The following is a 22,671-nucleotide window of genomic DNA, read 5'->3' on the forward strand; positions in this document are numbered from 1 at the left end:
ATTTTTATGCAAATTTGCACCACAAACCTGTGTCAATTCCCCTGATTAACAGTATTTTGCATTTTGCCTTACATACAATAAAAATATAGGGCCCTGGAACATTGCAAAATAGCTGTTCTTTAAAAAATGTGTCTTTTTCATACTGTTTTGCAGTTTGAAAGAAACAAAAGTAAATGTTTTCCCCCCATCTCCTTACTGGTGCTGCTGTTTCCTAGTCTTCAGCAATACTTATTTCCCCAGAGCCATAGAATCTATTTATTTTTTTATTCACTGCCAGCCTGCCTGGAATGATGCTAATGCATTGGAACAGCACTTGTTTCTGTCAATTATATCAACAGAAACACTCAGGGCCTTTTGGAGGTTTCGTCAACATCCAGTTCAGACAGAGAAGTTGGGGCGTAGGCTATACAGCATTAAAAATGGGTAGAATACTTTTTAGAATTATATTTTTCACTGAAAAAAATAGAATGGAACAGTGGAAAGCAAGCATCTCATAAAAAAACAACAGGCTGAAGGGGATAACAGTGCATTTTGCTTGTTTGCTTTCATAGTTTGATCAAGAGCTTTCAGTAATTCAGTGGATGGTCAGGGTATCTGCCATGCTGGATCAATCTAAAGTTCCATGGACTCCAGCAGGGGCTGGCAAGATATTCTGAGGAAACTCAGAAGCAGGGTGTGGGAGCCCTCCCACCCTCCTGTCTGCCCACAGGATCGGATTCTCAGAAGTATATCGCCTCTGAAGATGGCATGTTCCATTTCTTGCAACTGGGGCTGCTAGCTGCTGAAAGTTATTTTCTCACAATACTATGCTAAATAAACCATAGTTTAGGGCAGCACTAGATCTATTGAGGTTAAGCTATAGGAGGGTAGATTTTGGTTCAACATCAGGAGAGACATATTGGTAACAAGAACATGGACGATGGAACCAATTGCCCAGGGATGGGGATGGGCCACCTCCACTACAGCTCCTCAAGGAGACGTTCTTGCTCTGGAATTCCTCCACTGAGCAGGGGGTTGGACCAGATGGTCTTAAAGGTGCCTTCCAAATTTATGATTCTATGTGTCGCAGTGAAAGTATGTGATCCCTCTCCCTTTCTAAGCTTGCGTTTTACTCTTATTTTCTTCTGTTCTGTCCTTTGAATATCCAGTCTAACCACGTGAAAAGGTAGGTGTTAACTGTCATAACTTTTACAAACAATGCAAAGACTCCAGCAAATGACAACAGAATCCAACCCATACCTAAAAGCAAACACTATCATTCTCACTACCTTAAGGTGTTTTTTAAAATGAGTAACCACCATTAAAAATTGAAGTATTCATAGACAAAACCCTAACACTGTCTGATATAATAGTTTAACTGTCTAATAAAATGCACAATGAAGATTTGTTTATGTTTTAAGAGTTCAAGTGTTAAATACATCTTTGCAGTTCAAGCAATCTCAATAATCACTTCCAAATCAAACCCACAAGATTAATGATGAATCAATGATTTTTCTGACTTCAGTAAAAACATGTGAATTGCTGCTATTAATCATGTGTATCCAAGGTTCACTGTGTCTGAAAAAAGTGTCTGAGTCAGTAGCAACACAGCACTGACCAAGGAGAGGGGATATCTGCTGCCAAGGCATTCTTGAAGCTAACAACATGCAACAATGTTTTCAAGCATTGCTTATCCTATCCTTCTTGCATTTTTGTATTCAAACAAGCTCTTTTCTACAGAACAATGATGATGCACATTTTCAACAGCAGCAACAGCCCACCACATTTATTTTCAGTTACTTAGAAAGAAAATAACCTTGTAAACATTATTTTTGCATCCTTTTAGACATTTTTAAAAGAGTGTACCAGAAATAATAATAATAATAATAATAATAATAATAATAATAATAATAATAATAATAAATTAAATTTATATACAGCCCTTCATCCGAAGATCTGAGAGCAGTTAACAAGATAAAAATACAAGATAAAAGCACAGATAAATAGTTAGAACAAAAACAAAATAAAACAAATCCTCCCAAACACATTTTAAAGGCCGTAGAATATTAATCAGCCCAAGGCCTGGTTGAAGAGGAATGTTTTCGTTGGTGCTTAAAGATGTATAATGAAGGCGCCAGATGAACCTCCCAAAGGAGAACATTCCACAACAGGGAGCCACTGCAGAAAAGGCCCATTCTTGTGTGGCCACTCTCTGGGCTTCTGATGGCGTGGAGACACAAAGAAAAACCTCAGATGATGATCCCAGGGTCTGGGTCAGGGGTCCTTGAGGTATTGCAGTCCTTCAAAGGAAAGCATGGGGGTGGGGGAGACACGGATGACCTACCTTTCCAATATTACTGAGGATAACCTTAAAATAAAACCTGCCAATTACCCCTGACAAACATAGGGTATGCTACAGGCAAAGTTTAACACTTCTAAAGTTGACTTAGAAGTCATGAGCATAATTCTTCCCCACCAATACTTAACCATGTATTGTTTTCAATTTGAATTTATGTACTTGATGCAAGCTGAACTTTATGTACCTTTCTTTTTATTTCTCTATTTTGTGTATTATCTAGACTTGGACAGAGCCAAGCAAAATGTAGTTTAAGGCTTGCAGAGCCAGCAGATTAGGCCAAATGTAACAGCTATACCAAAGCAAGATCACAAAATCTGACATTCTGTTAGTAGTGAAATGATGGTGCTGTAAGCAAGTATGCTAACTGAGGCTCCAATCCAAAACTTTTCATGCAGCATGTTGCATGCATAATGTGGCTGTCCTGTCCCCTCCTCCCCATGCATGTCTGTGCACTCTTTAGAGCTGATCCTAACAGTTGCAGAAGAGTTTGGATTTGATATCCCGCTTTATCACTACTCTAAAAAGTCTCAAAGCGGCTCACAATCTCCTTTCCCTTCCTCCCCCATAACAAGCACTCTGTGAGGTGAGTGAGGCTGAGATACTTCAGAGAAGTGTGACTAGCCCAAGGTCACCCAGCAGCTGCAAGTGGAGGAGCGGAGACGCAAACCCGGTTCCCCAGATTACAAGACTACCGCTCTTAACCACTACACCACACTGGCTCTCCAGCTGAGAGACTCTCCAGATCAATATGGGACATGCAACAGAGAGAGGAAGGAATTGTCAGAACTTGGGAGACTTGGCAACTTGCACATGTGGAAGTGTCACCTGCTCAGAGGTGGATTTAGGCCAGTGCAACGGGTTGTACTTCACTGGGCGCAGAGTCTAGGGGAAGCCAAAGGGTGTTGCAAGTATGATGTAGTGAATTGAACAGAATGGAAGGCGAGAGGCAGGGGTGCAGAATTTTGGGCGTGCCACTGAAGTTTGAAGGACAAAAGTTCACCCATGACCTGGTCATGCGAGAAGCTAACAACTCTGGAGACTTCGCTGAAAAAGTCCTCACATTATGCGGTATTAATTCTAAAGCGACAACAGCCCTAGCCAGACCATTAAAATTAATAGACAAGCCTTTTTCATCATTTCATTGACTCAAACCCAACCAACTGATTATGCTAAAGCATTCTTGGGCCACTTGTCCACTTACCCCAGAAAACAACCTCATAAAAATCAGAGTTCATAAAATATCCAGTTAGACGCTCTTGATCAGCACCAGAACTCAAGACAGACAGACAAGATCAACAATGGAACTAAGGTTTATGATAGTATCATGTGTGAAACATGCAGGTCAGACATGACAGGCTGGAACATCCACTCTGGCATTATCCTTATTTTGGAAGGACAACTTTAACAGCACGTCATTAGCAGCTATTCCTCTATCAACCATCGTCTTGCAATATTGATCTTGTTTCACTTCCTCTGTATTCTGCAATGATCTCATCCCTCAAGGATTTGTCAAAATCTATTGCGCCCAACGCTAAAGATTACAGCCTTATTCTAGCCCTGTTGATATTAACAGTGGCAGCAGATCTCCAATTCCACTTCATTTTTTTATTCTCTCCAAGACACGAGTATCTAAGCGGTTTCTCCAGTTGCCTTTATTTAAATTGGGTACACCCTGGACAGTCAACCCTTATTGGACTGAAAGTTGAATATGATTATTATACCTGTTAGCCAATAGTTGAGATTTTGTTCCAGAAGGAGACGTCAAATAAATTGCCAGGTCACCTCTCCGGGGATGTGTGACAGTGATGCGCACAACGACATGTTCCAGGTAGATGACATGGTGATTGGCATTATCTGCGCAGCCTGTCGCTTTGTATATTGAACGGACACCATTATCTGGTCCATTACGAATATTATCCGGTCGTATTGTTCTGTTTCAAAGACATCAACATAGTCATGGTCTCCAGTGAATACTACAAATAATTTGTTATAAATCACTTTTATCCTTGAACTGTGTATTGAATTTTGGTGATACTGAAATAGGCTTAAGCAGGACTTTTTTTTTACATGCCTGGGTAAGCTTAACATTCTATTCATTAGATGAAATCAATTATACCCTCACATAAATAGTACTACAGGCTAAAAGATAAGCATCACCACAGTTAACAAGAAAGCCAATTAGTTTACAGAAGTTCCAGATTGTGAAACAACTAAAGATACATGCACTATGACGTACGGTAGATTCCATATCATGTAAATCAGTAACTGTCCTTGGAAGTGAGCTTGTCAAAAACAAAAGTTATAACCAGGGCCACCAAAAAAACAAGGCAGGCTTGGAAACGTGAAGGGTAGAAACAGCAACCAACCCCAAGGTGTTAGAAGCTCTATACATTATTAAACTGGTTTCTCTGCCAAATATGTTCTAGTTTACTTTTGGCTCAGGCTTTTATAAGCCTCTATGAGGCTGTCATTATAATTTGATTGGAATTATTAGATTTAGGCCTGATAAATACCACCTTAGACAGAAAAGTTGAGATAGGAAACCTGAGATCCAGACCACAAATAATTTTTGAATTATGGAAAGGGAGGACTGCAGAATTGTGCACAAATTGCCATTGCTCATAATATCCTGGGGCATTGTCTCTGTGTCTGCATGGAATGCATAGGGAGCACAATGCTGTGAAGAAGCAGTCTGTTGAGCCCCACAGGGACCTGGCTGTGTATGGGCACAGCACCCGTACGGTATTCATCAAAGTAACAAAGGATTTAATTAAAATAAAAAATCAGTCTGAATGGAAACTTCATAAACTGACATTCACAGAACAGCAGCACAAATATCCTTAATATATTTCTTTATTCAAAAAACAACTGGTATCATACCTGCTGCAGTCCTCCCTTTCCCTGTGTGAGCTCAGTGAATGCATGTACAGAAGGGGGCAGGGATTTATGTTGCACCTATTTTCCTCTAGTCCTGACTTCCATGAATTCAACTGCAGGTCTGAGCAAAGCATATGTATGGTACAGACTGCACATGCATAGACCTCCCTGATCATATAGCCAGAGCCGACATGGACTGGGAGTGAGAGAGATCTTGGACCCAAACCCAGAAATGTTTGTGAGGTAGAAGTGTACCGAGTGCTGTCACTAGATGGATGCCTCTCAAATGTCTATATATTATTATTAAACACAAAGCATATTATATTAATGATATAATTTGTTATCTAGTATATCAAAGCTAACCAATAGATCCAGAACTACAAAAAAGAGGTTAGGGTCAACAATCAAACACATGGAAGAAAAGGAATGGCACGGCATGGCGCCTAAAATGTAAAAAGGTGCGTCTCCCAGGTGAGAATGTTCCACAATTGGGGAACCGCAGCTGAGAAGGTATTTTCTCTGCATCTCTTCCACCCAGAGGAAAAGCTAATTGCTGACTTGGCACTTGATCATATTGGCTTGTTGTGAGTCTCACAGGCTACAAGGCCCTGGCCTAGGGACCATGGTTTTCATAATATGGCGATATTTTCAATGGCAATGTTGGCACTGAAATAATAATTAAAAATATGAGTTATTATATATGTGCTTTGATTTGTAAAACACAAGCACAAAATTAAGTGATCTGCCAAGAATCTTCAAATGCCCAGTAGGAAAAAAAATGTTTGAGAACCATTGCCTTAGGATTAGCTTACAGAAAGCCAAACAAATACAAGCTGCAATGTACAGCCACAGTAAATGTATGTGCATGCATATGTGTCAACAAACGTCTTCAACAAGCATTACTTGATTTGCCGATCTGTATTTTCAACACACACATGCTGTGGAGGGACTGTTGTCCACTTTTCTGCTTCTATCACCATGGCTTCAGCATCCATCAATCCAAATCCATATAGGTGGCTAACTGCAAAACATAAACAGAATTGTTTACAATTACAAAGTAATTCTATGCTCTTTCATAGAACGCAACACACATTACTGCTACATTCCTCTTAATTCTCCTCCCTCGCCTAATTGCCAAGAACCATACTGCATATAGTTGCCAATCATATCTAAATTCATTGTTCAATTGTTAACTGGCGAAGTCAGATATGGGTCTGATTCACAGATACATGTGCAATCAATTTCCCCCATGTGATTGTAATGTAATTACAGAGTTTGTGGCAGCTGGAAAAATTGCAACTAAGATCACAGAAGTGACTGCCTGCAATCTTTGGATATCACCTGGTTCACATTAACATTTCTGTATGTGGCTGCATGCCGAGATAGTGTTTAAACAAAAGTGTGGCTTGCAGAATGATAATTATAGAACGGCAATGTTTCTGCTTGGATGCCTCAACCAGACCTACACCTGAGATTCTATAATACCAGAAAGCAATAGAAAAATGCCTGGTGGAGCACATGTGTGTGAACCAGATTATCTTTGAGTCTCTTTGGGCAACACTGCCCCACCTTAGCTGGTGCTTTCCCCAAGCTTTTAGAATGAAATGTTGGAATGTTATAAGGAGTAAAAGCCGTAATCAGAATCCACAAACACCATTGTGTGGAATTCTGAATATGATACAGCATAGACTATAGTATAGATTTATACTGTAAGCTCTTTTTCACTTTTTTGAAGCTGAGTTTTGCTTATGTTAGCTGTATAATGTATCATGCAAAGTTATCATGTGCTCTAGGACTCTATGAAGGCGATGATATATGGAAACCATCTCGATTTGAGGATCGGAAGAACGGAAAAATTCACACAGGATTATTATTGGTGTTTATCGGCTTAAGGAGACTATCAGAAGAGATCATAAAGAAAAAAGAGAAAATATATGAACAAGATGTGATGTGGAAACAGCAAGACAAGACTAGATAGAATTATGAACTCTGTTTGGATTGATTTGGACTGATTTGGACATTAATGCAGTAGCAAGAAGATGATCAGAATCCCCCTTCGGATCTTGAAATATGGGTCCCCCAACAAAATTTAAAATTCGGCTTTGTAATTTGGAATTTATGTGATGTGATTTAATTTGATTTGATTGGCCGGTTAATAAAAAATATTTAAAAAAAAAGAATTGCATACGTAGTTCAGCTAGCACCCTGATTCCATCACACTCTTCAAGCTATGGGCAGAAAAAGCTACCTTCCTATTGGCAACTTGATTTTGAATGTATTTTATTTAATAAGTCTATCTTTTTACTCCTGAGAAAAAGATTACCGCCCGACGTTGTGGTACCCACATTAACTTCCCATGGCTGATAGACAGTACACTTAATGTTTCAGAACTTTATTTTTGTGATGAACAAAGAGTAGCAGTAACATGTGCCCTGCCATTTTAAACAAAAATGCACGCACACAAGTGATTTAGACCCCTGCCAGCCAAATCAAAACAGCCTCGGTGGTGCTATTATGGATGGCCATGTGCAGCCATTCCAGACAGCTGATATTTGGCTGTCTGCAATGCTCATACTTCAAAGGCCCCAATCACATGGATTTGGCTAGCAGCTCCAGGTACTGAGACAGGCCCATCATTTTCACAGACTAAATAACAGCAATTTGGGAAAACATTACAGAGTTGATAAAACAGCTAATCCCCTACATCCTGACAAAAAAGATATGCTTACTCATGTGACCACACCATTAAAACGTTATCCATTTTTATATGTTTAAATTGGAATTGCTACTGTTGCTGAACCTGACATTATCAATTTCAGGAGCCTCTGGCAGTGCTATAAGATTCCTTTCAGGTAACATGTTAGAAATGCAATTGCATTAACAACTTCTTGGAAAGATAATGGGTGGGATATATACTTTTATTTATCATGAATTGCAAAGCTCTACCTGAAAAGGCTGATGAAATACTGTTATTTCTGTGCTACCAAAGGCCACCGCTGCTCTCTGCTGCTCTAAATACATGTCTTTATTATGTTCAAGTGTACTTTTACATCAATGTGAGTATTGTAGCAAGGGATCTCATTGTGAGCCAAGTAGCAAGGTGACCTGTGACTCACAAAAGCAGGGTAGAAGCATGTGGAAGACAGACACCTGCTGATGCAGTTCTCAACTAGCTTGTCTGTCCAAAAGAAGTAAATCTTTTAGACTGTTTAGGTAATGTAAATGAGGGAAATATCCACTTACTTTAAAGAATATTGGAACTGTGCAGTTCTGAAGCCTAGTTTTTCTCTAGACTACACAGAATGGTCCCCTGTGACAGTGATGGAGTGCTACATTTTGAAGTGAAGGAGCTCATCATGGCAGCCCCATCCGGACTCAGGCCACCCCAAGGGGAATTCACAGCTTCACCTCACCTCCATTATACAATTGTGCAATGAAGTATTGCCAAATTGCTAGCATGAAATAGAAAAGGAAAGAGCTATACAGCATCTGCTTGATTATTTCTCTCATTCTTTGACTTTTGCTATGTTCCTCTGCCATAAACAATCGTAAACCCTGAAAGCCTCACTTATACCTCACACTTAGTTGCCGGAGCAAGGAAAGTCCCTCCATCTTTTTGGTGCTCCTGCATATGTCAGTGTTCCTGCTATGAAAAGGAAGTCCCAAATCTGTTCTCCATACCACCGGATATCAAGTATGTCACAAGGAGACTGGATACCCATATCTCCCTGCCTGAAATACCGGTGCTTTGCAGACCACAAACCTGCCACAGGGATATGGAGATGTTTGATTTGGGGAAAGAGCAGATCAGCTTCTTGCTCCCTCTCCCCATAAACTATGTCCTTGCCCCAACAAGTCATTAATTAGTGTACGTGCTAGCATTGCTTCTCAATAGAGTCCTGGTGGGTTACAGGATCTTTAGGAAACTTTGAAGATGTGCTGGGAGGTGTAACTCCAGTGGTTTTGGTAAATGTAGATAGTCTTTAATCTGAGAAGGGACCCTAGTCTTGCTTGGGTTATTCCTACACAAGGGATTCACTGACTCCCCATGGGATAACAGCTGTAATACTGTGATTACCATTACTGCCAATTTATTTATTTGTATGACTTTTCTTCAGCAAAAGGGTTGCCAGAGTGGCACACAATATTAAAATTACACATAAAACAGCTAAACACAAAACTGTCATACTGGATAGATAATAAAAACTCAGTCAACCAATCAGCAGTTAACATCAGCTAAAGTTATGTTGAAAAGTCTATGACCTCTAAACAAACAAGTCTTTGCCTGATGTAGAAAACACTGCCTGGGGCTGTCTGTCAACGGTGTGTGTGTGCACACCACGGGGCATGTGGGGCATGTCATCACACCCCTGGCGTGCTGACATCCCTCGTGCACATAGCAGAGTATGGTGACATAGGTGCACATAGCGGGGCCTGGTGATGTTGTGTGAGCATGCCCCATGGCGTGCATGCCCAGCTGTGCTGCGCTTTGTGGGTGCCCAGCCCCCACATTTAAAATGTTGTGTGAACCACAGTATGCAGGGCCCCTGGGACATAGCGCCTAGGGTTGTAAGCCATAGCAGATAGAGATCAATAGTTCTGAGGCCTACAAAGAAAGGACAGAAAAGGGATGTTCCCTTGTTTTTGCAAGAGAGTGAGCTTTTATTAATTATTCTAAAAGTTGTATGAGGTGAAGTAGCAGGTTGAAAAGGAGTCTTTCTGTTTCTATTGAAGCACACTATAAATAAGCCAGATCTCAAGCAGTTAGAAAGTAAAAATGTAGTTTTCTGAGCTGAAAAAATGAATAATTAGAATTCATTTGGCTGATGGGAATTTAAAAACACTGTTTGCTAAATAGTCATAGTGAATACTAGCAGCCCATTCTCCAACACGCATAGCTGGAGCAAATATAAAGACACACACACGCACACACTCATTTATCTCCCATTACTGTGGGGAGCAATGGGTGCATTTCCAGCTCTTTCCATCTGTTTTCTGGCTTGAAATCGGTAGGAGCAACGGCTCTGAGGCACAGCGTTGCCATGCAAGCAAGTTAATCAGCCCACTGAAAAGGCATGCTGACCCACTTTCAGGTGCCAGCTCTCATTGACTCTTTGTTGAGTTTGAGACTCCTTCAGGTTTTTGCTGTTTTACTCCTCTGATTTCCCTTTTCAAAAGAAAGGCATTCTTTCCTTTTCCCTACTTGCTTCTTATTCATTTTTCACAGAAAAAGGCAGTTCTTCCGCATCCTGTGTTACAGTGAAATCCTAAACGTGTTTTCCCAAAAGTGTCTCACAGTGTTCTATAGAATCCCTAGGAAGGTGTAACCAAGAGTAATCATGTCTACTCAAAGTTAGTCCTACTGAATTCAATGGTCCTTACTCCAAGGCAGGTGGGGCTAGGATTGCAGCTTAAATCAGTTTTAGAAGCTTGCTTCCTTAATTTCTCAAATATGCCTTGGTAAGAACATGTCATGGAAGAAATATGTTTCAGCCATCAAGAGAATGATGGCACATTTCTACAAGAAACTCAGTCTGATCAGAGTAATTCATTCTATGAAAAACAGGCATTTAATTGTTATTCTTGGCTGTAGTTGAGGACAATAGTGAAACATTACACAGAATATTGCCATGTGCAATAGTAAAGTACCGATACATTCTTGCCAACAGCAGTGTGCAATTCTCCCCCCTCTCACATCAAATTCAAAGTTGGATATTGTTATTTAATCTAAATCATTTGCTTTTCCTTGATCCAAAACTAACAAGAGGTTTAGAGAGAGCTACAGTTTTATTGGAACCATTGCTCAGCTTTCATTGCCAAACTAATTTACTTAAAACTATTCTTTTTATTTGGGTTAAAGTTGATTCCTCAATTCCACAGTGATGGGGGCCATTTAGTTTTTCCCCTTTTCCAAATCCAACATGAGGTTATAGAACAATTTTGTTAGGTCACATTCTATTCTTGGTATCCCTTCATCTATGGCATTAATCAGGCAGTGGGGTGTGTGTGTGTGAACCCCACCCTAAAATATGGTTGACATATACCAGATGGCTCCCAAAAGCAGCTTAAAATAAAAGATACAGAATTACTGCAAGTGCATATGAATATTGCAATGTTTCACATATATACATATTGACAAATACTGTAAAATAGATTTCATAAATTACTGCCACTATGGCAGAAAGCATGACAAAAATAGTATTCTAGATATTAGCATGTATGAGCACATACAGAAAACAAAATGTGATGCAAAGAATTTGGTTGATTCCTGACAACCTATTTATTCATCCTGATATGTTTGCACGAAGTTTGCTTGCTTAGACAACATTGGCTGTTTATTGAACATTCATTCTGATTTGTTTGCAGGGTTATATAATGCTGTGCTAAGCAATTGTTACTTCACTCTTTACAGTGCATTTTCCAGTCAATTCCCCTATTGCAAAAGGTCTAATTGGGTCCTTTTTGGGGGGGGGGTTGTTGTTCCAAGAACTCTAAATCAACTTTGTGCAATCTGAATCTGCCAGCATGTGAATGAATCCCACATGAAAATAGTGCCTCAATATCCCACATAATATGGCACAGTGTACTTTCCTCTGGCCCTGCCATTTTATATATTCTTGTGCTTATGATACCGAGCCAAGATAGGGCACAGATGAAAAAATATGCCCAGAGAAAAGTAGCTGGCAAGTCTTGCCTGATGACATACATCTGGGGTGGGGAACCTCATCCCTGGGGCGCAAATGTGGCCCTCGTGGCCTCTCTATCCAGCCCCCAGGACATTCCCTCAGCCATGTCTCTTCCCTAGGCCATTTCCCCAATTGGCCACGCTTTGCACCTTCCTGGCCTGTTTTTAGCGGGCTAGAATGTGTCCAGAAATGCCTGCTGCTTGCCTGGATAGAGGGCGTTCGCATGGCTGGACTGTAGTCCACCAGGCAAAGGTAAGAGTCCCGTCTATTGCTCCACCCCCTTTTTTGCCTGACTTCACCCACTTGCATGCAGCCCATTTTAGTTTTATTGTTTTCAGGAACCAAAGGTGAAAGGGTCATATTTCCTTCTTAAATTACTGCATATGCCTTTTTGTTATTCAGAAATTAAATATCCATACAAATTGCATAAAGGAAATATCATATAAGCTTAGAAATACTGTATTGGCAAATATTTTCTCCAGGACTACCATTAAAAAAACCCAACAACTTTCTGCAAATGTGGTAAATGATGTCATTTATTATTTTGGCAGAATGGTGGCATACAGCTAATAGTTTACATCTTGAAGTTTGTTGGTGCATTTGAACTTGGAACTATGTGTTGGTTAGCTTCCTTTGTACTAGAGATGGAGAACTTGTGGCTCTTCAGCAGTTGCTGGACTCCAACTCCCATCATTCCTGTCCCATCATTGCCCGTGGTGGCCAGGGCTGAGGGCAGCTGGAGTCCACCATCTGGGCAGCCACAGGTTCCCTATCCCTGCTTTATACCATGATCCTAAATTTATAATAGCCAGTGTGGTGTAGTGGTTAAGAGCAGCAGACTTGTAATCTGATGAACCGGGTTCGCGTCTCCGCTCCTCCACATGCAGCTGCTGGGTGACCTTGGGCCAGTCACACTTCTCTGAAGTCTCTCAGCCCCACTCACCTCACAGAGTGTTTGTTGTGGGGGAGGAAGGGAAAGGAGAATGTTAGCCACTTTGAGACTCCTGAAGGGGAGTGATAAAGCGGGATATCAAATCCAAACTCTTCTTCTTCTTATAATATAGAAATATGTCTAACTGATTTCAAGGAACTTACTTCTAGGTAAGGGTTGTTTTGATCACTACTTTCAAAAAATCATAATGTTGTAAATACTATGCTAAACATCAGGCTTAAAAATCACATTTAGGCTTCCCAGCCTAAGAATTAGCTGAAGAGCATTTTTGCCTCCAAAATCAACCTATATTAACTGTTCCAATCAGGTTTCCTCTAACTTGCATATGGCATAGCTACATGATACAAGTGGCTGGTAAAGCCACAAGGAGGCAGACTTCCCAAATGTTTGACCTCATGGTCCTGTTTATCTTATTAATCAAAACAGAATAGCTCTAACTGGGAGGCAAAGCGTATGAGATTTTTCTCTTTTGGAAGGTGGAAAAAAGGGTTTGCAATGATGAATAGGAAGGGAATACTCACCCTTGTAACCAGCCCCATTGGTTTTCCAGTCATTAGCAATCAGATGCCCTGCCCGTGAAGTCCTTACAATGATATGCTGTATATCTCTCCATGTCAGTAGTCGACTAGGGAAAGACAGTGAACAGTCATTTTACAACAAAAAAATAAGAAAAGCCCAAGGAGGAGAGGGAGGGGGAGAGAGTGTCTCAAAGCAAAGAACAGAAACCTTTCTCAAAGTATTCAAGCCAATATACAGTGTTAAAAGACTGCAATAAATTTCAATCTTCATAATTTTCAGGGCAGAAAAGTTTTTACAAGCATGAAGTGGTTCATAGATACAGGAAGAACATCTGTCTGTCTATCTATCTATCATCTATCTATATCTATCAATCAATCAATCAATCAATCTATCAATCTATCAATCATCTATCTATCTATATCATCTACCAGTGGTTCCTAAACTACTTTCCCCATCAACCACTTGCTGATGTCTTGGAGGACAACTTAATGATCTCCCCGTCCCCTGACCAGAGAGCGATGCCAGTGTCACACTGCTGATGTGGAGTCTGCAGAAAATCCCATAATGGGGCATTCTGGGGACAGAGAGCAGTAGGGGCTATGTCGGCCTCACTGCCACCACATGACAGTGTTCCAGACTGGTGCAAGATTTGCCTGCACCCTGACCTTTGCTCCCATCTAAAGTGAATGCCATGGCTCCAGAGGCTTGTGGCTTCTTTAAACCCTGCTGGGTAGAGGCTGAAATTCAGATTGCACTGTAAATCTCTAGAAAAACTGTAACAGAAGAAAATAATTGTTTCTTTTATTTATTTAAACAATTTATAGAATGCTTAACTCTGTAGTGTCTAAATAGTAAGACTACTTATCTGTCCAAGAGCACTGAAATAATAGGCAACTTATGGTTGCTTTCAGGTATAACTGTGGTTTCTGTTAGCAATGGAATGGTGAGCAACTACTGCTAGTCTTGCTGCCCTTTTCCTATGCTGAGTCTGCTAATACATTTGAATTAGCAGCAATCAGTATAGTTCATGTCCAGGTTATCCTTGACTTTCATGTTAGTACATCAATGTGTCGATCACCCACAAAAAACCCACAAGGATTGAAAAAAAAATCCAGTCTCTAGAAGCATCTGAGCAGTAAAAAGAAATGAAACAGTAATATGGATGAGATTAAGTTGTCAGGTAAAATAACCATCCAATTCCCACAGATAATTCAAAAGGGTTTTTTGTCCAGCTCAATTTTGAACAGAACCCATATTCTTCCTACAACAGAATTAACCTATAGCACTGGGACAAATGCAGCTGTTGGACACTTTAAAATAAAACACATAAAGATTTTCTACTATGCTTCACATGCAATTCCTCAAATATTTTTTAATAATAATGGCAATATTATATGCATTCCAATCCTACAACTAAACAATAAAATGTACCATAGAAGATTCAAATAATGCTTGATTTCACAAGTATGGAAATTAAACAAAATAAAAGTAGGAAATGAAAGCTCAAGTACTCATCATTGCCTGCCAAATTTCTATCTATAACTGCTTGCCTATTTGTTGATGCATAAATGCTCTCATGTTCCCACTAATACAAATAAAAGTGGCTTGGAAACATTCCCCAAATCATCAAACTTTCAAAAAGGTGGAACTGTGAATATTCTGGGAAGACACAAAAGAAGTATAACTTTATGCGCCTGCTATTCAAACAACAGTGCTGAATTTGTAATTTTCCTAATCCGTTTTAATATATTCCAGACAACATGGTCTGACAAAGAGTTTAGCTTTTTGAAACATTGGATGTGTAGATATTTTATACAAAAGCAAGCATTGCCATTCGTTATTTTCTGCTGTAGATTAAATCTGTGAGATTTTCAAAATTCAACTTGGTCAGGAGAAATAAGTGCTTTGTGTTGCTGCTGAGGAGAGTGTGCCACTTCGCTTTTAGCTATATGCATACAATCAAGATGATAAACTTCAGATTCAGGGAACTAGAAATGGAAGTATGAGGAATCAATGCACATGCAAAAAGGAATGCAAACATTAAAGCCTTTGCGTAAAACTAGGATTCCCCTAGGCAACAAAAGGACATTGATTCCACCAGTTCTTCTATCTACACTCATTGATGGGGGCTCCCACTCTCTGCCAGGTTCAGACTGGAAACGGAATGAGGCCATGAATATGCATACTAAGTTTATGATGTTAATAATTTCCAGGGGAGATGTTGCAATAAAATACAGTGGTACCTCGGGTTAAGTACTTAATTCGTTCCGGAGGTCCGTTCTTAACCTGAAACTGTTCTTAACCTGAAGCACCACTTTAGCTAATGGGGCCTCCTGCTGCTGCTGCGCTGCTGGCATGCGATTTCTGTTCTCATCCTGAAGCAAAGTTCTTAACCCAAGGTACTATTTCTGGGTTAGCGAAGTCTGTAACCTGAAGCGTCTGTAACTCGAGGTACCTCTGTACATAGGAGATATCACTTATTGCTTTAAATATATAAAATTATCTTTTGTTGCTACAAACTAGCAACACAAATGCCAAAAATTAAAGCACATGCCTCACTTTGACCAACAATGTTTATGTGTTCAAATGCAAGATTTTAATAAAATATTTTCTCTTTCCTATGTGGTATTAAACCCGATCCAAACAATAATTAGTTATGTATTGAAGTTCTCACCCTGGCTACCAGGAGTATTGTGTATATAGTTTTCACTCAGGTCCACGTCAGTTACTTTAGGCGGGAAACCCTGGGTTGTTGTTGCTACAATATTGACAGCCGGCTGCCTATAAAAGCAGGCTGGCTGAGCTGTTTGCAGTTCAGTTCTGTTCTAGCTTACAAATAAAGAGCTGCTTTGGAGAAATCGCTGGTGGGATTGATGGACAACAGAGCACAGCCAGACGCAGCCACCCTCTGAGATGAGCTGAATCATGGAGCTGAAACACTGAGTGAAATCACGGAGCAGAACCAATTCAGAGCTGACCGTCTGGCTAGAGCACGGTGTTCCATCCATTGCCCTTCATGTCGGCATCGGAACCATAGCTTCGCTCGTGCCTCTACCGCCGTTTGCCCCAGCCTCTGAATCATGGGACTCCTACCTCGCTCGGTTTGACTGCTACCTCCAAGCAAATCAGCTGACAAGAGGGTCTGTAGAGCAGAAGCGGGGCCTCTTCCTCAGCCTTTGTGGCCCTGAAGTGTTCGCGACGGCCCGAGCACTGGTTGCGCCTCTAGCTGTCCAGGCAGAGCCATGGGACACGATTCAAGAGAAGCTCTGCAACCACTACACGCCAAAGCCGTTCAAGATTGCTGCCCGCCATGCCTTCTACCACCGGAACCAGGCAGAGTGGGAGTCAATTAACAACTACACCACCGCCCTCCGAGAGGCTGCAATGCACTGCAAGTTCCGAAACTTAGACGATGCCATGATGGATCGAATCGTCTGCGGGGTCCGGGACATCCGTCTGCAACGGCATCTCCTCGCCAAGCCAGTCCTCACGCTACAGAAAGCCATTGAGGAGGCCGTGGCCTCAGAAGCTGCTGAACTCTCTGCCCAGGAAATCCGCAAGGCCAGTTGCCCGTATTTAAAAGACTAAGTTCACTGGACAAACTGCACATGTAAAGCTGTATGGTAAATAGGGTCAACTGATATGCTTATGTGCCTTACTGAAACCAATAAGGGTATTGCTGTATGTAATGGAACCTAGAAAGCATCTTAAAAAGCAGAGACATCACCTTGCCAACAAAGGTCCGTAGAGTAAAAGCTATGGTTTTCCCAGTAGTGATGTATGGAAGCGAGAGCTGGACCATAAAGAAGGCTGATGGCTGAAGAATTGATGCTTTTGAATTATGGTGCTGGAGGAGACCCTTGAGAGTCCCATGGACTGCAAGAAGATCCAACCTATCCATTCTGAAGGAAATCAGCCCTGAGTGCTCACTGGAAGGACAGATCCTGAAGCTGAGGCTCCAATACTTTGGGCACGTCATGAGAAGAGAAGACTCCCTGGAAAAGACCCTGATGTTGGGAAAGATGGAGGGCACAAGGAGAAGGGGACGACAGAGGATGAGATGGTTGGACAGTGTTCTCGAAGCTACAAACATGAGGGAGGCAGTGGAAGACAGGAGTGCCTGGCGTGCTCTGGTCCATGCGGTCACGAAGAGTCGGACATGACTAAACGACTAAACAACAACAACAACAACAAATGGAACCACTATGATTGTAACTAATGCCTTATCTTGGTGGGGAGGGGTGTTATGTATTGAAGTTCTCACCCTGGCCACCAGGAGTATTGTGTATATAGTTTTCACTCAGGTCCACGTCAGTTACTTTAGGTGGGAAACCCTGGGTTGTTGTTGCCATAGTGTTGACAGTCGGCTGCCTATAAAAGCAGGCTGGCTGAGCTGTTTGCTGTTCGGTTCTGTTCCAGCTTACAAATAAAGAGCTGCTTTGGAGAAATCGCTGCATCGTCTGCTATGTCTACCCACTATTTAACATAATTTCCCTAGTGAATGCTCTTACTAAATATACCTGCAATGTGCCCAACACAAGGGGAGAAAAAACACTTATGGGAATGAGTTGGTTTGTGATCAAAGGTTTCCCCCTCCCCTTTCCCTTTGACCAAAAAAATCAAGAAATGGAAAACAAATCAACACACTTGATTGCATAATGTTACTTCTCATTTGTATATGTGGCAATAAATCTGAACAAACATAATATGTGCAAATTCACAAACATTTTAAAATACAGTGTTCCAATTACCATAGCTGCAAAAAGGCATGGATTAAAAACCTCTGAGCAAGACCACCCTGAAACAAATCTCACTAATGCAACATAGATTGCATTTGGCAGTACAAAGCACAGAACAGAGACATTTAACTTTTCCTTTTGGTGAAAGTACAAGAGAGAGTCCTATTTTTCAGAAATTTCCACTGCGGTGGCCATTCTGTTTTGGTCCTTATTTAAGAACTGTGGTGTACAGCCGGGCTCCTCTAGCTTCTCCAGGGTTGCCCTTGTCACAGTGTGTACCTGAGTTGTTGTTAAGTCTTGCTGTCACTAGAGGGCACTGTGGTGCCTACTAATCTCCTGCATACTCAACAGTCATGTTTTAAATTACTGTACCTAATATTAATTAACAAATATATTTTGATTAATTTCTCCAATGTTAACTACTTACTTACTATTTAAATTACTAGATATGCAACTTAAATTTTCTTAATTTAAATAACTATATTTCACCCGACATTTGAAGTAGCCATGAGCAGCATATGAACTGAGGGCCTAGCTGGGCTGTGACCATTTTTCTCAAAAAAGAAAAAAGGGTTCTGGCAGGTTTGCAAATTCAAGCATTTACTGTACTTTTTGCTGCTGTTCTTTTGAGAGTCTCCTGGATCAATCCTTCTCACCAGCTAGAGCTACTATGGCAATTCTTGGCCATGGAGATTCATGCATTTGTAACTTCAAGAGCCGATTATCGCAATGTGCTCCATGTGGGGCCACCCTTGCGCCTGGTCGGGAAGCTCCAGCTTGTGCAAAATGCTGCAGGTAAACAGTTGGCGGGGACAGACAACCACCAGAATGTAACACCAGTGCTAAAAAAAATTCTACTGGCTATCCCTATGTTGTCAGACCAGGTTCAAGGTTCTTGTATTCATTTAGTTTGTAATATATTGGGCTGTTTCAAATGCAGAACTTAAATAGAGTTTCTAGCATCATAGGAATGAGCCTCATGCTCATGTACTCCCCCCGTCTCATTTAGCACAGTCACAAGGCAGAGAATGGAGAAAGCCGCTTCTACTTTCAAATTTGGGATTACTCCCAAGTTACACCCAAACTGGGAAAACTGTGGTTAGTCGAAACTATTGTTTGTTAACAACCAGGATCATTATCCTGCATTCTGATGTAAAGGAGGACTCTAATTATTTGAAACACCTCTTGCACTGGAGCACTGGGTGTAGGGAATAAGAATCATAGAATCATAGACTTGGAAGTAATCCCAAGGGTCATCTAGTCCAACCCCCCGTTGAGGAGATTTCACCCCTCCCAAATCCAAGAATCTGCTGATGTTCTCTGCTGATTCTCCAGAGAGGAGGGGGCGATTTCTGCTCTCTACTTATTTCACTCCAGCCTCGCATCAAAGAGAGAGAGAGAGAGACTGAGTGTTAGAGAGAGATCGTGTGTATAGATAAGGTTGCTGCTAAGAGCAGCTGCAGACACTCAGTGCAGTTCAGCATTTTCGCTTAGACCTCATTTAGCTCTGTACATAGTTGTGTATTATAGTTGTAGACAGAATAAAAGAAGATATTCTACAGAGCTGCTCTCCGAGTCATTTATGCTCTGCTATACTCTGCTGTACGACGACAGTCTTCTTGTTGGAGTGAATCCGGTGCTCACAACTCTAAGCTGTGAGTCCACAGCACTTTGACCTGTTCCTGTGCAGAAGGTGGTCTCTGGAAGTGCTACCCAGCTCGCCTAGCCCAGTCGGGGCTGAAGTGTGTGAGTCCAGTTAGTGGCACTGGCTCAAGGGCGATGCTGACACCTGTAATGCAGGAATCTCAACTAGATCATACATGACAGGTGGCCACCCAACCTCTGCTTAAAAACCTCCAAGGAAGGAGAGTCCACCACCTCCTGAGGGAGACCGTTCCACTGTCAAACAGCTCTGACTGTCAGAAAGATTTTCTGAATGGTTAGTCGGAATCTCTTTTCTTGTAACTTGAAGCCCTTGGTTCAAGTCCTACCCTCCAGAGCAGGAGAAAACAAGCATGGTCCCTCTTCCATGTGACAGCCCTTGAGTTATTGGAAGATGGCTATCATATCTCCTCCTGTTTAAAGTAGGTAGGTGTTTGCTTACCTCCTCTTTTCCTTTTTTTTTTTTTTTTTTTATAATATTTTTTATTACGTTTCTTTCCAAATTTTATACATTACAAACAAATAAGGAGTTTACAAGAAACCATTTTTTTTTTTTTTAACAAAAATCCCAACTTGGACTTCCCCACCCCTTCCGATTCTGCGTTCTTTATATTAACAATGTCAGCAATTTGTTACCTTATGTCATACCTTATTGTAACTTTTACATGTTATGTATCTATATTCAATATATTATGTCAGAATTTTTATACCTTTAAAATAAACGTAACATGTTCAATTTCATATTATCTCCTTTTCTCTTTTATCACTTAGTTTACTATTTACTTAATCATAATCGCTAAAGCGTATCATTTTCAAATCATGCACCGTCTTAAGATTCATACAGTTTGTAATACTTTTGCAAGTAGTCTTTAAACTTTTTCCAGTCCACCTCAATTGTTTCTACATCCAAATCTCGGATTCTGCCGGTCAGTTCAGCTATCTCCATGTAGTCCATCAACTGCGTCTGCCATTCCTCCAGCGTGGGTAAATCTTGTGTCTTCCAGTTCTTTGCGATGAGTATTCTTGCTGCTGTACTAGCATACATAAACAAAGTTCTGTCCTTCTTTAACACTTTCTGGTCTACCATGCCCAACAGGAAGGCCTCTGGTTTCTTGGGAAAGGTATACCTAAATACCTTTTTCAACTCATTGTAAATCATTTCCCAGAAAGCCTTAACCTTTGGGCATGTCCACCAGAGGTGAAAGAAAGTCCCCTCTGCTTCCTTACACTTCCAACATTTATTGTCAGACAGGTGATGTATCTTAGCTAACTTGACTGGGGTCATGTACCACCGGTATATCATTTTCATAATGTTTTCCTTCAAGGCCGTACTGGCCGTGAATTTCATTCCGGTGTTCCATAACCTTTCCCAGTCTTCAAACATAATGTTGTGTCCAACATCCTGTGCCCATTTAATCATAGCAGATTTAACTGTCTCATCCTGTAAATTCCACATAAGCAGCAAGTTATACATTCTAGATAACAGCTTTGTCTTTGGTTCTAACAATTCTGTCTCTAGTTTCGACTTTTCCACCTGGAAACCAACTTTTTTGTCCATTTTGAAAACCTCTTGAATTTGAGCATAATGTAGCCAATCTCGCACCTTATTTTTTAGTTTGTCCTGGCTCTGCAACTTCCAATTGTCTCCAATTTTTTCAGTCAATTCCCAATATTTCGGCCAATAGGCCTCCATATTGGGTCTTTTTCGGGCCTTGGCCTCCACTGGTGATAGCCACCTCGGAGTTTTACTCTCTAGTAAGTCTTTATATTTCATCCAGACTGCAAAAATTGCTTTTCTGACAATGTGGCTTTTAAACAATTTATGTGCTTTAACCTTGTCGTACCATAGGTATGCGTGCCATCCAAAAGCATTATTAAAACCTTCCAGATCTAGGACATCGGTGTTTTCCAACAAAAACCAATCTTTCAGCCAGCAGAAGGCTGCAGCTTCATGCTTACCTCCTCTTTTCCTATCTTGGGCTGCAGGTTCCTCTTTACATCATTTATCCTGTTATCACCAGGTTGGGCATCACTTTCCTTTTGGGTGAAGACCAGAGGCAAAGTAGGTGTTGAGTAGTTCCACCTTATCTTTGTCACCAAATAGCCATCGTCTACACACAATGGACCTAACACTTAAAGATGACTTCCATATCTTCTCTCAGTCTCCTCTTTTCCAGGCTAAACATACCCACCTCCCTCAACCATTCCTCATAAGGCTTGGTTTCCAGACCATCAGATCATCTTGGTTGTCCTCCTCTGAACATGTTCCAGCTTGTCAATATGCTTCTTAAATTGTGGTGCCCAAAATTGGACACAGTATTCCAGGTGTGGTCTGACCAAGGCAGAATAGAGTAGTACTACAGAGGTACCTTAGGTGGGACGCGGGTGGCGCTGTGGGTAAAAGCCTCAGCGCCTAGGGCTTGCCGATCGAAAGGTCGACGGTTCGAATCCCCATGGCGGGGTGCGCTCCCGCTGCTCGGTCCCAGCGCCTGCCAACCTAGCAGTTCGAAAGCACCCCCGGGTGCAAGTAGATAAATAGGGACCGCTTACTGGCGGGAAGGTAAACGGCGTTTCCGTGTGCTGCGCTGGCTCGCCAGATGCAGCTTTGTCACGCTGGCCACGTGACCCGGAAGTGTCTCCAGACAGCGCTGGCCCCCGGCCTCTTGAGTGAGATGGGCGCACAACCCCAGAGTCTGTCAAGACTGGCCCGTACGGGCAGGGGTACCTTTACCTTTACTTTACAGAGGTACCTTGGTGTACAACCATAATCTGTTCTGGAGGTTTGGTTGTAAACCAAAACAGTCTGTAACCCAAGGCGCGCTTTCACAAGTGGGGCCTCCCCCCCCAAAAGGGGTTGTAATCCAAAAAATAAAATAAAAAATGCATTGTAATCCAAAA

General features: G+C 41.3%; 1 protein-coding gene across 5 annotated transcripts in view; it reads right to left on the bottom strand.

Moving 5' to 3' along the window:
• PCSK5 (proprotein convertase subtilisin/kexin type 5) overlaps window positions 1–22,671 on the bottom strand; it is a 226,911-nt gene that overhangs the window by 77,027 nt on the left and 127,213 nt on the right. For all 5 annotated transcript variants that reach the window (XM_053408620.1, XM_053408618.1, XM_053408619.1 and 2 more), the window contains 3 exons: window positions 13,375–13,478; window positions 6,119–6,236; window positions 4,060–4,269 (listed from right to left, as the gene is read on the bottom strand). In XM_053408620.1, coding sequence (XP_053264595.1) covers window positions 4,060–4,269; window positions 6,119–6,236; window positions 13,375–13,478 — 432 coding nt within the window. The remainder of the gene's footprint in view (window positions 1–4,059; window positions 4,270–6,118; window positions 6,237–13,374; window positions 13,479–22,671) is intronic.

Source organism: Podarcis raffonei, chromosome 11 (assembly GCF_027172205.1).
Source record: "Podarcis raffonei isolate rPodRaf1 chromosome 11, rPodRaf1.pri, whole genome shotgun sequence".
NCBI classification, from domain to species: domain Eukaryota; kingdom Metazoa; phylum Chordata; class Lepidosauria; order Squamata; family Lacertidae; genus Podarcis; species Podarcis raffonei.